This window comes from Oenanthe melanoleuca, chromosome 7 (assembly GCF_029582105.1).
Source record: "Oenanthe melanoleuca isolate GR-GAL-2019-014 chromosome 7, OMel1.0, whole genome shotgun sequence".
NCBI classification, from domain to species: domain Eukaryota; kingdom Metazoa; phylum Chordata; class Aves; order Passeriformes; family Muscicapidae; genus Oenanthe; species Oenanthe melanoleuca.
Window position 1 is genome coordinate 15277776 of NC_079341.1, and position 17669 is coordinate 15295444.

Sequence of the window (17669 nt, forward strand, 5' to 3'; positions counted from 1 at the left end):
TCCTAGGGAGGTATATTGTTTTTCTGTTTAATTTTTTCTTCAGTATTTGTTCACTTTGTGTTCACTTCCCTATGAAAAAGTCCAGCTTCTTTGAACGGTTCCTTTTCTGTTTCATCCACAGAGAAAAGTGAAAGGCAATCCATCTGGTTGCTATTCCTGGTGCTATTCATGTTATACTTTTGTCTGGCTCTTATTCAAAATCAATTTAAATAGTATTTTAAAATTATTTAAATAAATAATACAACTCATTGTATCTTTAAGCCCTAAGTACATTAGTTGCAGCAGATGGGCAAGTTCTAATCCAAGCCCATCCTGTAATTACATCAAATGCAACTTCCCTACTTTCAGTGGAGCTGCTTCGATTGACTTTCGTGAGTGCAAATGAAACTTAAGATATTCCAACAGTAATGAAAGTTTTGCTTGATAATAAAACAGAGCCCTGCTTTCAGTTATGTTTCTGAATTTGTACAGTTTATCTTCTCTTACTTGGCAAGGATATATATCCATTGTACATCATCAAAAGGAGACATTGCTAATTTAATGGTATAAAGATCTCTATGGAAGCCCAGGTACCAGGGCCTGAAGAGGTGACAGCTGTTCCATTTCAGATCGTTGTAGTGCTCACAATGGAGCACTTTAAAAATTAATAAATATGATAGTATTATTTTATGTCACTGATGATGAAAGTGTTTAATCGACGCAAGTGTTTAATTGTTGGGAAAAAAACCAGCACCACCAGGAAACTCTGTCAGGTGGAGCTGAAGAAAAAGGGGTGACAGCAGAGCACCATTTTTTTGTCCATTGAAGAGGGTTTCTACACTGATGCTTACTAGCAAGAAAAGGCCTTTGACAAGTCAGAGGAACTTCTAGATTAATTTAAACTTCTTTTGCTTGTTTTTTCAATTAACAAACTGGTTTGAAATAGGTAAACATACTTCCTTATCATCAATTAGCTAGTTTACTGTGTTGGGAAATTTATTATTATTCAACCATCTCTATTTTCTCAGAGTCTGATCAAATACGATTTGGAATTCTCCCAGTGAATACAAACTGGGTTTCCTGCTTGTACTGTCAGCTACGACTGACATTAATGGTACTTCAGTGCAATCAACATTACATTTAAATGCTGTCATGTCTTGTAATGTGTTCCATGCAGGCAGTCCCCTGTGCCCATCAGACTGATTGTTTCAGGAATTATTTGTAAATGACTGGTTGTGTCATTATCAGAGACAGTGTACTACTTCAATTACACATTTATTCTTCTAAAAAGAAAAAATACAAGAAAAACCCCAACACATTTATATGATAGGGCTTTTCCACAGTCCAGGTGATTGTTACTGTTGTTGAGTGGGACTTTCAAAATCTGTTCATGTGAAAAATCTTCCTTCATTCAATAAACACACAAAGATACAACGTTTGGAATTAATATCACATATTGAGGACTGTATAATAAGCACTTCTTTTAGTACTAAACAACGACCATGTAAGATCCCACTGTAGTTTAATTTATGAAGTTCAGCTTTGACTGAACAAACTTTTGGAGGCTCACAGCAATAGAGAATTTGAAAAATAATTTATGGAAAAGTTTAGATGAATGTAATTTAACTGATTCAAAAGTTGCACAATTTCATTAAAGGCTTTATTTATTACATTGCAAAGTCATTTGATGAAAGTGAGTTTATAATTTGAACTGTAACATTCATGATCTGAAATGTTAGTGTTAGCAGTACAGAGAATTTGAGAAAAGGAAAGCAATTAGATACTTTCTTTCATTTTCATTTTGAAGCCAGTCTAAAACTGTTCCTCCTGAATTAATCCAGTTGAATTGTAAATCAAACTTTCAGTCACTTCAAGTTCTAAAATAAGGCCTTGGACACTCCCATATGTAGATTTTGGGAAGTGTTTCTGATTCCTCTTTCATATGGGAATAATGCACTATATTTTGAGCTCACATGTTGGAAGAAGAATCAGGTCCTACTAGCAAGGAAATTTAGTGCCTAAATGTCCATTGAGGCTCCTTTTGACAGAGAATAGATGTAGCTTCCATCATCATATATGAAGACTACTAAGCTTATTGTAACTACACAGAGACCTTTACCTGTAGTTTTTAGAAGCTGTTTGAAATTTAAGGATTTTTCCTAAGCTGTGGATTTTGTCATGTCATCCATTCTTCTCAAAGACATCCATGGTGTTTAGCTGAAATAACTGATAATTTCAATTTTGTTCCATCTTTTACTATTTAGATAATGTTACCCTCCAGAATAGTAAGCATGTATCAGAAAGTGGTGAAAAATGTGTTCTGCCATTTTCCAGTGTCAGCTAAATAAAGTTTCTGCACATCTTATGTTAAATTTGGAATTTAAAAAGTAGCTTTAAAAGCCAGAAGACAAAAATGGCTTACCAGATGGATGTTTTAATAAAGCATGTAGCAAAGAAGAGAAATATTAAATGGAGTTATGCTAAGACGTGGGTTTTGTAAGTTAGAGGAAGTGCTGTAAAATATGACCAATCATTTTTCCAAAAAGCTCAAGTCCTCAAAAAGAAAAAGTAACAACATTACTGCAACTAAAATCAAAAAGAGTAAAAAACAAATTGAGCCCTCTTTGTATCAGACTCTCCTGTTGCCTATTTCAAGCTTAGGCCAAGCGTAACTTAGTTAATGCACACACAGCACTTCCCAGGGAGTTTTAAACATCCTTGAATACCATACAGGCGTGGGTGTTGTCTTTTTCAAGCCCTCCAGGTGAGCTCTGAGCATCCAGCGTCTCCTGCTGTGCCAGGAGAGCATCCCAGAGTTGCTGAGGGGGCCTGTGTGAGGCTGGCTGTGGGTGCAGAAGTCAAGAAGAGGCATGAGCCACATTTCCTTACACAGGGTAGCTGTTTGTCATCAGCAGTATTAACAGCAGGTCTCTCTCAGTTGTAAAGAGCTGTTAAAGCACTGAAACCCTGGGGCCTGGCAGGTTCAGCTCTGCAAATGGGAAGCACTTTGTTCTACTCAGCAGCACTGGACAGTGGCACCTACAGCACTATGAATTTCAGTGTTGACTCTTTAACAAGGACAGAGGTTGCTCTTAAGAGAGCAAAGATCGTAAGACCTGGCAAGCAGAATACACTGTGGTCTTTAAAATTTCCATATAATGCAAAAAAAAAAAATAAATATTAAAAACAGATTTTCATTGCTGTACATTAAATATTGCTAGGAAGTACCATGGGGAATGCAGAAAATAACTGCAACAGTAAAAACTAAGATGCTCTGATGTGCTTTGCAGAAAAGGACACTCCAGCCCATCATGCAAAATTTAGGAAAACTTGAAATTCTAAGTACAAGTCCATAAATTGGTGAAGGGGTGTTGTAATTATCCCTGCCTGTGCCTGCAGCCCACTGGCTGTGAACATGTCCTTCATCCTTCATGTCACAGTGGTGCTGGCCTGGGAGAGAGGGATCTTTCTGCAGGAGGTCCTGGGAAGGAAAGGCAGAGAGCCCTCAGCAGTAGCTGAGGATGTCTCTTCACCTCCTGTCATCTCCCTCACTCCATAAATCTTCTCCAGGAGCAGTTTCTGGCTGATGCATACAACATCCCAAGATCTTTCTAGGTCACACCACCACGAGTGTCTGGAGATGCCTGCCAGGGGCAGGAGCTCCTGGTGACACCAGGGACACATAAAGGGACACTTGCCCAAAGCAAAGGCTCAGTTGTTTCGTGTCCCTGTGCTGCTGCTGTGGAACCCCAGGACAGACAGGGCTGTGCAGTGCAGTGTACACTGCTGGTGGCAGCCCTCAGCTATGCTGAGGAGTCACACCTCACCATGGTGAGGTTGCCTCCCCACCAGGCAGGCAGTGCCCTGGATCCTCCCCACCTGCTTGCTGCCCCAGGCGTGCTCACCGTGGATCTGATGCCGAGATATTTGGGATGAGCAGTGGGTGGGTGGGCCAGCAGTGGCTGTGCTCAGGGTGCCCAGATGTGGCTTCTTTGCCACAAGACCCTGCACTAGTCCCCAGCTCTCTCTCCTGGAGCAGGTCCCTGGGCTGCTGGACCTGCAGAGCTTTGACAGGAAAAATGTTGAAAAAAGAGCTGGGGTGGTTTTCCTTTTGGTAAGCTGATAGACATTAATTGGTTTATTACTCAGCCAATCCATCTGTCTGAAGAGTATAGATGTTTTCAGATTTTTTTTTGTCTCAGACATTCTAGAACGTCTTCATAGAACAGATGTGAAACTGGTGACATTCTGTGGCCTATAGTTCCTCATGAGAAAGTAGTACATGTATTTGATGAGAGCAGGTCAGTGACAAGGAGAAAAAACTGCAGGATTTGGCCCTTCAGATTTTACTTGAGGTGCTGTTACAAGCACAAGCTGAGTAAAGCTGTAGTTTTGTGTGGTAAATAATTTCAGTGTTCTGCTTGATTGCCTTTCAATTTTTCAAAACAAATGGATATTTCCTTTTGGTTATTTACAGTTTTATGCTATTGCATAGCTTTTCTATAGAATAACAAATTTAAGAAGTATACATGCATCGTTATGCACGTTAATTTGTTTTACTTTTCTAAAATAACCTTATTGGCAAACTATGAAAAAGAAATGAAAGTAATGGCTCAGCAGTTATGTATTAACAGGGCAGTGCAGCCTGAGCTTCGTGTCTCTAGAGTGCACACTTCAAAATGAGTGCTGCTTTGTCAATAACAAGCACTACTGCTTTGTCACAATAAGACTGCTGCTGTAACACTTTAAACTGTGCTGCCCACCTGAATGATCTCCAGCAGCTGCTAGGTTTAAAGCCATACACAGATTTCCCTTGAAACACTAGGAGTCTTGTTGGTTTCCTTGCTCACAGGAGTATTAGCTCTCTAAAGCCACCTGTGTGTATATATCTTGTATCAGGAATCATGAATATTTAGGAGGTCAGCACTAAGTCCTGTCCCAAATAAACATTGGAACAAGATGAGAACATGGGCATGGTTATAGTTGGTGCCCAGTGGCACATGTGTCAGGGCTGGTACAGGAGGGGAGAGAGAACCACTGTGCTGGAATAACCAGATGTCATCTCTAAATATAGAGGAAAAATATTTTTCTTTATAAACAATTTATTTAAGAGTGATACAGCGCACAGAATGTGCTGTATGTAAGACCACAACTTGACTCAATGTTGTGCTATTGGTGATCTCTCTGGAGTTTGTTTTGGGAGTAAAGAAATAAGAGTTGGCTGAGCTGTTTCATGTGTCCTATCTGTTGTAGTAATTTTTTTTCTTATAAGAAATATTGCTGTTACTGTATAAATAGTCACAATATAACTGGACTGCGCTTATATACTTAGGAGAATTAGGTTTGCAATGTTGTTGCCTGATACCAGTTTGTTCTCCTGCTGCCCTTGTCTCTGGGAACTTAGGGATTTTGGGGGAATGGCAGGAATAGCTGCAGCAGTCCTTACATGGAAGTCACTTCAGAGATTGCTTTATTACTTGTGTTTTGTGAGTGAGTTTCTTGTCTACAAGGTTTCACCATATCTCCTTTAGTGGTTTATTGCTTGGGTTTTGTTTCCTGTTTATGCACAATGTAATTTGCACCATATGTGATTTTTAGAAAAGTGTATCTAGAACAGACTGCATGCCCTAATTTTTTTTTGTTTGTATTTAGCTTTTTTAATGTTATGCTTTGAATCTAGAGAACTTGCTGTCTTTTAGATTGCTCTTTTAGGTTTCTTGCTCTTTTTTCTTTCTAGAAAAGCTTATGTATTATACTTACAGGAAGTGTGATTAGGAAAGTGAATTGAGTTATGAAATCTTCCAACTTCAATTTCTTTATTTTTGTAAAGGCTCTTGGAGGATGTCTTTCTATAAATTCACTCAAACTTGTCTATCCCATACAGTTTGGTACTACAGTAATACTCAGGTATTAATGATGCTGTCATAATGCTTCTATTAGTTTTTTTGATGCAACTTAACAACTTAATCAGTAATTTAAATACAGTATAATCCAGGAAATTTTGATGCAAGTTTGTGTGCTTTTTTTTTTTTTTTTTTTTTTTTTTTTTTTAATAGAGCCCTTTCTAAAGAAAAAAAACCAAAGCAACATGTACGAGCTATAAATGGCAAAATATAATAGACCGGGCCTGGTGATTGAACATTTTTTGTAATGTTCTCTTCTGTGTCATGAAAAGACTTGGAAGGTGTTTTCAAATCAAAAAATCAAAAATGGCTTTCTCTTCTCAGCTTTGGCTGAGGCATTTGGTGCATATTTCACTAGATCAAATATTTTTCCTTAGATACCGAAGAAAGAGGAAGTGGTTTTGTCATGAAGACTTAATTCCTGGAAATGTTATCAAGCAGGTTTCATCCTCCATTATAATATTTGATTCTTAGCTAACTTGGGTTAGGGTTATACTTTTTTCTTTTGTTCTAAATCATGGTAACAATGCTCACATAAAATGTAAACATACTAGTTTTGATAAGGTTATAAAAAGACATGTTTTCAAGCTCAAAGAGTTATCCTATGTTGAAGAAAACAGAAAAACACTGTGAAACTTGTATGTTTGCTAACAGTGTACAACCTACCAACTTTAACTGAACATCAACACCAAAAGCTGGTGAAACTGCTCACAAGCCAAAACTTTAGTTGAAAGTTGAGATTTTGATAATACATGATTCTAGAACCCTTAGGATAAAAAAAACCCTTTTGTACCTTAATCTGGTCTTCTACAGAATAAAACCATGAAGATATTTGTCTGTTCTCATTCACTGGCAATCCTCAAATATGTCCAAAAACCTGGGACTGAATTGGTCCTGTGCAGGTAACTGGATTACCAGCACTTGGATTGATGGATCACACTTGCTGTCTTCTGTCTTTACTTTATTCACCTTTCACAGGGTAACATTTACAATCAATAAATATCCTTAAGACTGGGATAAGATTTGTCCTACAAAGTAACTTTTCCTTGATGGCAGATGTGAAATTTCAGTTAAAAGTGCCTTAGCCTTCACATTTTAAATATTTCTGTGTAGAAAATTCATTATATAGAATCAAAGCACTATTTAGTAATGCTTTAAACAATTAGTGGAAGACATCTATTAATGAGTGTTCTTTCATGAAAATACTGTAAGTACAATTACAATTATGGTGGAGTCTCTCTCTCTCAAAAGCCTTTATTTATCTAGTCTGCCCCTGATTTCTGAATATATGTCTTAATGGTAAAAATCATGAAAAGTAAGTACTGCATTGCTGTCATAAAAACTGAGACTCCTTACTCACCTGGAACCTGGTGCAAATGAGGGCCCTGTTGTGCTGCAGGCTGTTCCAACATGTGGGATAATACAGTTTATATCTCAAAATGTTTGCAATCTGACAGAGCTGCTCTCTGATTTACCAGCCCTGTTATCAGCTGCTAAACAGGCCTCCTTGCTCAAGGTTACTACCCTGTGAGGAGAGGGAGGTGTAAATTTTGTCCATTCTTGGCCATCACAATTCACACCTGGGCATCAAACTTGTTATTGGTACTGTTAAACTCAGTAAAACTTCTCTTTTAGATCCTGCCATCTATGTCCTATTATAGAAGTAAGTGATGAAAGAAGAGAGTGGGGATAAGAGGTTTGGAACATAATACAGGTCATCCAGTCACTGTTTTCAGTGCATATTGCATGGTTCAACAATATCAATGTTGCCAGGAACAGCATTTTATTTTGTTCACTCTCCTCATCACTTTCTCAAATGTCACCCAAATGAAATTCTGGCATGCTTTTCCACAAAAGAGTGGAGTAGGTTCACTTCACATCTTGATGATTCTCAGCTTTTACCAAGTTATTAAGTTTTTTCTCAAAAATGTCTCAATTTTTTTTTTTTTTTCCTAATTAAATGCATTAACTTTATCTTAGACTGCTGTACCTTTAGTTTTGGCTCCAAGCTGTAATACCCTTCTGCAAAAGGTCATCCAGTTCTCTAGCATCACTGGATATAATCTGATATCCTGCTTCCTCCTAGTGTAGAGGCTCCAGGGAGACACAGCAACAGGGAATTTCCATGATCTGCCTGAAAAGAGAAGCAGTGCAGCAGGAATGATCTGTACATTAAAGGAAACACCAGCACTTTCCAGACTACTAATCCCCCTTGTGTCTCTGCTACTCCACAGCACTCATTAAGGAGCAGTGGCTCCATAGCTGATCATTACATCTGTTGCTAACACTGGCAGCTGCTGTGTGCATCTCATTCAGACAGGTCCTGTGTGCCACCACACCCTGGGGATCAAACAGCACTTCTCATGTTAATCTTGAGCCTGTTGGAAAGGCAATGACTACATATACCACAGGCATGGAGTGTATTCAGATGAGAAAATATCAACTCGCTTCTGGTGTGACCAACAGCTGTTTTTTTCTGTTAAACTTCCACTTGAAGACCAATTAGGTGTCAATCAACAACATTATTGCTACTCAAGGCACACTGTTGTTTCAATGTTCTCCCCATGTGCTCTGCTTTGCTTGGTACAAAGTTAGTAGAGCAGGGACTGTCTCTTCAGCAGACAAATATCTTTCACAAAATATCTTACCAATATTTCAGCAACAGTAACTAATTCCAAATAGTAGTTCAGACATTGCCAGAAAGTACTGGAAGAAATATTTAATTTATTCATTAATGAAGCACACTGTGTGATAATTGCACTGCCTTTTCCTTTCTTCTGTTGAAGAAGAACCATATTTTTCTAGACAGGATTCTCTATGGTGCAGAAAAGTTCAGCTTGTATTGAAGTTGATATAAAAGTGTTTAGAAACATATGGAAAGATCACAAGATCAAGCAAATCTGCATCCTTGATGCTGTTATTAAAAAACATCTATCATGGAAGTTCTGGTTCTCCCAAATAAGTTGTTGGGTACATTTGGTATTAATTCCTTCTGGTTGAGATTTTGGAAAATGTGCAATAAGTAATAAAGTAGCCAAATGTATATGTTAATCTTTATAATGGGTAAAAATAGAGCATTTCTAAATCATGTCTCAAAGTGACTAGAAGAGACTATTTCTATAGCACTTGGAATTTACAACAGGGAAATAGAAATAGATATAAAATTGTCAAGAAAAATAATTGTCAGTTTTAAGAATCAGTAAAAAATTAATGAATTCCTCATCACAATCAAATTAAGGACTGTGTGGATTGTTTTCATGACTTGAGACAAATATGGGCATTATTTCACAGCCAATATTGCTTAAACTTTTGAAAACAAAAAGTTGTGCCTGATTTTGTACAACAGCTTAGTTCCCTCATGTTAGGAGAGTCTGAACTGGCTTTAACTATTGCCTGCAGCACAATGCTAACTTCACCCTGGAGGAACAGAGCTGCTGCCAGTGAAAAGCAGCAATTTCCTCTCTGGCTGATAGAAGTGCTGTTCAAGACTCTGCTCTATCAAGATGAACAAAAGTAATGTCAGCACTACCTCTTACGTTTTCAGCCTCCTTTGAGTTACTTTATGAGCTGCAGTTTGGGCTTTACTGTTCCAGAGAATGGATTGCTGCACAGTGCCTTTTTTGAACAGGGACATTCCTGTACTTAGTTTTCCAGAAGGAGCTGAGGTTTTGACTGTATTTCTTTGAGAACATGTTTGTACTGCATTGGAATACCAGTCCACATAACCAGTCTTACTTGAACAGACAGAAATGTGGCCAAAAACAATCTCCATTTACGTGAGAGAGATGGTGAGCATCTACAGAATATGGGTGTGAAATGGCAGGGCCTAGCAGAAGTGTGCATGTATGGTCACATTACTAATGGCAGATATCAGTCTGTGCTGGCATTCTTCTAATGAAGGCAGAAATGTGGGAATTCAGTGAATGTGGTTATGTAGTGGTAAGTCTTGTACTGAGCCCCTGAGAAAAGTGAGGAAAAGCAGCTAATAAAGAATGGGCAGAGAAGCAACAGCCTAATGCTACTGAAAAATACCAGACATTGAGAAAAGTACTTTGCTGTCTGAAGAAAGCTTGGATATATGAAATGTATGTTAATGTTTCCATATTTTCTTTTGAAGGATCGACGCTTTAATGATGAGATTGACAAACTGACTGGATACAAGACAAAGTCACTCTTGTGCATGCCCATAAGAAACAGTGATGGAGAGATTATTGGTGTTGCCCAAGCAATAAATAAGACTCCAGGAGGTGCCCCTTTTTCTGATGATGATGAAAAGGTAAGGTTATCTTTGCTTTTGCATACTGTCTCGATTTTTTCTCTAATTCAGAAGAATTGTCTAAAGAGACTTAATCTAAATAAGTAAATAGCATAAAATTTATGTTTATGATGTTTTTCTGGAAGTGCATAACAAAGTGTACATTTTTTGTTGTTTTCAATAGAAAATATAATAGAAATAAGAAAGAAAAAAGAAAATAGAAAAATCTGTTCTGTAAATGTCTGAGTTCCTCTAGATAAGATTTGTTTTTTTAATGTAATAGACCTTAGTAGGAAGACTTTTTTATTTTTGAAAACTTCACCTGTAAGAAGTAGTTTGGGAGGGAAATTAGCACAAAGATACTCCTAAGCTTGCTGACTCTAAAAATCAAGATCTTCTTTTAGGACTTTCCATGGGATAAATGCCTGTAGCATTTATGCAAAAGACATTTTATTTTAGAGGAAAGTATGCATATACAAAACTCTTATTCTAAAATACTTGAGACTTGCAAATACTTAAGGACAAAAGGACAGAGAGGATGGGAACACCAGGTATGTGCATCTCAGGTGGAATTTGGAGAGTAAAGTGAGCTCAAAAGGCAGGAAAGTGGAAGTATCTGCAAAGAAGGAGCTTGAATTAAAGACAGGGAAAACAGGAAATGCTGCTGTTGAAGGCAAAGGTATTCAGCTGACCTTGGAGGGAACAAAGCCAAAAAGTGAGTGGGGATGAGAATGGTAGAGGGCAGCAAACTGGGGAGGAACAGAACTGCAACTGTCAGCCCAGCAGAGAGAAATGGAATCTCCTTTAAGCACGGAACAGGGAACTACTCTTCTGTGTATTGAAATAGTGTTGAATCTCATTTTTTCACATGACACTTTATCTGAAGTACTTCTTAAATTCCTTCTTTAGAAGCTGTCTAAACTTGTGTAACCATGGATTTCTTCTGAGTTACTTTTGATTCTTGAGAATCCTGGATGTTGAATGTAGATTTATTAGCAATGTGTGCCTCAATGGGTAACTAAATGCAAATTAAACCTTTCTTGAAAAGGAGTTTTCAGCACTTCTTTTTATTAGTACTGTCCTTGTAAAGGGAATTTTGTTTAAAATACAGCTTTTAACATGGGTCCTACATTTGATTATCCTACTTTCAACTAGCAAAACAGCTGTGCACATTTGAAATGTGTATTACATAAATATTCTAATGTATGAATATTTGATGCTGATGCTGCGTCATTTGCTTTCATTCAGTGTCTACCAAATATTATCTAAAAATCAGGAAATTGTCCATACTTTGTCATCTTTATTTTGTTTTTAGTGGTTTATATCACTATTATAAGCCTACATGTTAGAACTCTTTAAGAATACATTGAATGGGTTCTGACATGTAGATTTTATGGAAAAGTAAATGAGAACATAACCATCGTTTTGCCCTGTAATAGATCTTGGATTTGATGAGGCCTGGCAGTCCATGTGCTGCTATTTCAAAACCCATGCTTGTAAGATTTTTTTCATTCAGTTGGTAACCTAGAAAGTGTGATATACCTCAGGGGAAGCAAGATAGCACATACTTTCAGGAGAACTATCTTGCAGGATTAGCAAACAGGTTTTTTTAACCATAATATCAACACAGATGTTTATGACGAAAGAAGGCAGGTGAAAACTGAGAAACCCTCTTCAGAATAAGAAAAGAAAATTTTGGTAGCCTGGATATTGAGGTGGCTTGTGCAGAAAAGCCTGATTAGTAGCTGGCAAAAGACCTGTATGCAGCTTTATGTTGATATTACTGTTTCTGACAATCAGCAGCTTCAGAATGGTTAGAAAATGAAAATGTAAATTAGCAGTCTTTTTCCTGCCCCAGAAACCCTCTCAGAGAAATGTCAGTATCATTTGAGTCTGGCTCTTGTTTGCAAGTGTCGTTCCTCTCTTAGTATTGTGCAAAGCAATTAAAATAATCTGTTGGAGTTTTTTTATAAAACGACAAGACTATATTGTATAATGAAATGTCTCTCGGCGGCCCTGCTGTCTTGAGTCAATAGGAAACAAAGACTTATGTTTTCAATTAGAATTAAGTAGATGCTAGCATCATTTTTATGTACTCTTAGTTGTTTTCAGGAAGTTAATAGCAAATAAAATATTTAAGGTTTGAGGAGTTTTTAATGCTCTCAAGCTGTAACCAAGTTTATATTTTGCAGTATCTAAAATGGAGTATTCTATTGCAAAGTTCTTCTGCTTTTGTTTTTCGTGGCAAATTCTCAGGGTTTTCTTTTACATGTTTGACCACAGTGTTAAAAGCACAGTACTAGGAATAAATAGAAGTGAATTTTCCACATTTAATATTGTTTCCCACTGCCAAATCTCTTTTCTCTTTTGGTGTTAGGGATGTTTCAGCCAATTCATTGTTTAAGTGCTGAATTAGATGACAGCCATAAGCATGAGAGAAAAATGTTCAGTGTCACAATGCATTTTGTCACCCCAAAATTACTGGCTCAGTTGAACAGACTGATTTTGGAGATTTTCAGTTTGTTATAAACAATATTAGAATACCTTATTAACCATAATAATCATCACTATTACACTATGTTGTGTAATTGGTAACTTTTTGGAAAAACAGCAGGTGAAACACTTTTGAATGTATTTTGCAAACGAAGAGACCAGTTCATTTGCACAGACAAAGAGTAGAAAGATGAAAGCCCTGAACTCTTGGAAAGAGCTGTGCACCCAACATGAATTCCCTGTACTGTGCTGAAGATTCACTTAAGTGTATGTGCTATTTGCTGGTGAGTCATACTTGTTCCAGGACTGGTGAGAAAAGCCTAACAAGAGTTCGACAGTCTGTGGTTTAGATTATTGTCTTCCCTTTAGAGTCTTCTGAAATTCAGTGCCAAAACAAGTCTAGTCCTCCATCAGAGAGGCTTAACAAACAGCAACAGCAGCTCCATGGTCACTTAAATTGGCATCCTGGTTCTCTCTGCCTCTGACATCCCCCTCTTCTGAAAGAAGTGAATTGACTGCAGGAAAAGTATCCAGGGCTGCCATCTCAAATTAAACCCTGCTGGCTTTGCTGAAAACCAGTAGTTTGATGCAGGGAGACCTGGGAGGGGGAAGTAAGAAGTAGATTTGATTGTCTGTGCTCTGTGGATAGTTTTATTAAGAAGTATATATGTCTATAGATTTATCTGATGTGTATTTGGTTTGTGGTGGCTTGAAGATAAGTGTTCTCATGCTGCAATATCTTATTTCTTACATTTCTAATGGCAGCTTTATGATTCTGAATTTTCCAATTTATGGTGCTCTTCTTGGTCCATTTTTGTTAAAGCTTAAATATATCCTACCTCAGGTCTGCCATAATGATGAATGATTTCCAGGGATTTTGTTATACCTGCTAATTCATTTTCTGCGAGTTCTTGCATGATAAGCCTAGAGTCACTCTGGCAGATAGCAATTTCAAAGTCAGTAAGAACCATCCCTTTATCTTAGGGAAGTAATCAACTGTAAATAAAGCTACTAGGAAAGGAAGTGATCCAGAACAGGCAAGCATCTCTGGTGAAAATAACAACTCCAGCTCTGTGAATGTGTGGAATTTACAAAAAAAAAAAAAAAAAACAAAAAAAAAAACACAACCCAAAAACAAACAAACAAACAAAAAGGTCACCTGAAAATAATTGATGGATCCACTACAAAGGAACATGAGAAACAAATCAGATGAAGAATTTTTTTGCGTGTTCTATGTATTGCAGTATGTGACAACCTCCTGCTAATACCTGCCTTGGTTCTCTGGCATGGCAGTGAGACTCCAAAAGCTATTATTTAAAAAGGAACAATCCTCAAAGGTATCATGTGGCCTATATGTCACTTACCTTCCAGTGCAAGAGACAAATTTCCTGAAAGAAGACTGAAAATAATGAAGACATTTGAAGGATGAAGGTGCTGAAGCACCACAGCTATCTGGGAGAACTCTAATGGTCTATTAGGCACACTTCTCAAAAAGTACTTGCTACACAAATCTAAATTAAAATAAATCACAGTAACTGAACTGTCTTGCTGGGGGAGTTTAAAGCAATTTGCCACTAGGATATTTGCTTTATCAAGGCAGTTTAACACCATTGGTGTGCAGCCAACAGCACAAAATGACTGCCGTGACAGACATTTGCATGGACTTCTTTCAGTGTTCTATACATTCAGTCATGCTTTCAAGTTAAGCTGAAAGTCTAGATTTTTTTTTTTTTTAATTATAGAACTTGAAATGTACTCAAAACTGAACAACATCTTCCCTATATCAGTACCTCTCTTTTGAGACTGGTGGTTAATATTTGAATTGGACATCCTTATGTCTGAGGTATGGAAACCTTCCTAAGATGTGTTGCAGTGTTATTTCAGTGACCTATACATTTTTCCAAATATAAATGTATCTTTCCCTAGGCTTGTGGGCTACTTTGTTGCCCACTTTGTGTGTTTGTGGTACTTGTACTAAATTCCTCATACTTGTCTGATGCCTCTAAGTGTTATCATAAAGCAAATAAACAAATGGTCAGATTTGGTGTCAGGAAGGGTTTTCTCTATAGAACAGCTCAAGACAAATTGTCATGCAGGCTTTTTGTGGGGACTGGTGTTTTGTGTTTTACCTTCCTTACTCTCCCTATTACACAAGACATCTGGATTCTTTCTGCAATTGCCAGCAGGAATTGAACCTGCTGATTCTTCCCATATTGCCTGTGCTTGTATCTTCTTAATTAATATGGATGAGCTCTTATCTGTAAACTTGGACTGTCATTTGGCTAATATTTGTAGTATTTGACTCAGAGCTCACTAAACTACATGAAGGAATCTCTGTTGATTTAATGGGCTTTTAAAAATCAAACTTCTATTCCTTTCTAACATAAGAGCATTTAATTAATGCAGACCCCCAATTCTATTTATGAAGCTTAAATTCATCCATGTCAGACCACTGAAAAGAGATTGGTTAAGGAGCAGTTTTGGCTCCTGTTGCTTCCACTGGAGGAGACAGGTTCACAGTCGACTGTGCTGCTTTCCTTCATGCTTTGTTCAGTCACATTATAAAAAATTTCTTTTACTAATTATATCCTTGTTTGAAAAAATCCAGAGGAGTGATGAGGATAGCTCATATATTCAGAGACATGAATTATGAAGTATTCAGTAGTACCTTCAGTCTAAATCTTACTAAGAGAAACGCTGGGTATTCCTGCAGATTCTGAAGCATAGAAATAGCCCTGGAGCTTGTGTTCTGTTTTCTGCTCTCGTTAGTATTCATGAGGCATTGCAGCAGGAGAAAGGAGCCCACATCTCTACTGGTCAAAAGCAAGAACAACTTCTCAGGAAGACTGGTAATGCAACCAGATGCCATGATCATGGAAGCCTTTGTGCAGCCATACTACATTACTCAATCAGAAGCAGAATAAATTTTTCAACAGGAAGCCTAAAAGCTAAGAATTCTGCAGTTCTGATGGTAACTGTCAGACACCTCAGTAACTAGAAAGGGTGATGTTAATATTACATTTTTTTATTAATAGATTTTTCACTTAAAAGCTTGGAACAGCAAAACAACAACAATACAAAGGCTCAGGAGGATTAGGATTTTGTTTGATACATCAGAAAGAGAGCCTGCGGGTCTTGAAAGCTATGATGTGTACTTGTGTTACAGTGTAACTCTTAGCTACTGTCTGTAGAAGGAATTGATTAGAAAAGCTAGGTTTTGTTGTTTGTTTGGTGGTTTGTTTCTTTCTTTTCTTGGCAAAACTCCCTTAAACCAAGTAAATTATTTTCATCAGATAGCTTATTAGAAAAATCTTGTTTGCTTGAAGTGAAATCTGCACTGGGGCCCTATTACAGAAGCATGTAAGAGGAAACCTTTGTGGTCAGCAGCTGGTGAAGCCTTTATTTCTGACAGGTACTGAAGATGTGCCCTGTGGGCTGGATGGGAGAACTTGGTCCCTAGTCAAGTGTTTTCTGAACTTATGTCAGTCTATTCAGCTCTCCCTAGCTGTTCTTCATAATAACTTCAAGGCTTGATATACTTTTAGAAAATAGCATTTTGCATCTCCTGTGAATTGCCTATCTTTCCTGAAGCAGAATGAAATGTTCATACAGCAGTTCCTACCATCAAAAGTATTTCCCCCTGGAATAGTGATGCAGAGCCTATCTGTAGCTATATGTTATATGATGAGATATTGGAAACTTCTTAGGAAATAATTTTGCTAAAAATTGAGCCAACCTCTGACCTTCAGCAAGTTAATACAGCCTTAATAAGAAAGTGTAATTAAAACAGTATTGTTGTTCTAGCACTGATTCACAGTATCCCCTTGAGCAAATCACTTTAGAGTGATCTCTTTTCTGAAACATAATTCTAAAAATGGCATTAGGCAGTTCCATATGTGCTATCAGATTTTCAATTTTAAGTATTCTTACTTTATAATAAGGAAATAATTTTCCTTCTTTTTGACTCAGTCTGAGCTTTTGAAGCCTTGTTGACTGCTTTCTTTGCACGTAGAATCCCTTATTTGAACAGATCTGGTTAAAAAACACCAAAACAATTTAAAAAAAAAAAATTTCACCAGTTTGTTTAATAGTCCCAGCTTTGCATATAGTATTTTGCATTTCTGTCCCAGCTTTACTTATAGTGTTTCTCACTCCCATGAAAATTGGGCCACCCTGCTGTCTTTGATTGGTTTGCAAAAGTGTAGCTGCTCTTTAACTGGCAAACTCCTGATTGTACATTAGAGGAATCCAGCCGTCCTCCATGCTACCTTTGCAATTGTCCACCTGAGAAATTCCTGTCTGCATTCCAGCAGCTGGAGTATGTAAGCAGCAATATAGCTGTAATGCTATATTGTAATGCCTGTTAGGAGGATACAGCAATGTGTTTCCCCTATATCTGGGAAATGGTAGTTTTAATCTGTGGCCACAAATGAACAAAACTCTTGTCCTTCATGGGATCTTTCTCTTTCAGCAGCTGAAAGCAAATGCTTGGAATAAGGCAAGCACGGGATGGTATTTCTCTCATATAGCCCACCAGTGTGCTGTTATTTGCAGCTCAGGACCAGACATGGTACCTGTGTATTTAATACCACCCCAGGGATTTTCTGCTTAGGAATTTTTTCAGACATTTCTTGAAAGAAGAAAAGTTACAACTTTCACAATATCCTGCACATTGTGTGAAGAACTGCCATGTGACTTAAATTAATTAAATGTTACTCCTTGCTTTGCTTTTAGTGAACAGAGTGAAAAGTCAATCCCTATTAGCTTTCATCCCAGTTGTTTTGCCCTAAAAATCTTCACCAGTTCCCACCTGGAACAGTTTTTTCTGTAGTCATCTGTCTGCTTTGGCAGGAGGGGTGCCTGCTCCCCAAAACCCCTGCTCAGTGCCTTGTCACTGCTCTGACCATTGGTACTTTTCATGTCTGGAGAAGCAGAAGACACTTGAACCAATTTTTTGTACACTTGAGCCTGAAAAACCAACATCAGCACTTTTCTTAGTGTTTTAAAACTAACTTTTATAGATGCCCAGAACTGTTTTT

General features: G+C 37.6%; 1 protein-coding gene across 1 annotated transcript in view; it reads left to right on the top strand.

The window, feature by feature from the left end:
- The window catches only part of PDE11A (phosphodiesterase 11A), a 105869-nt gene that overhangs the window by 2200 nt on the left and 86000 nt on the right, over positions 1–17669 (top strand). The window contains exon 2 of the mRNA XM_056495826.1: positions 10000–10158. Within this exon, the coding sequence (XP_056351801.1) occupies positions 10000–10158 (159 nt within the window). The remainder of the gene's footprint in view (positions 1–9999; positions 10159–17669) is intronic.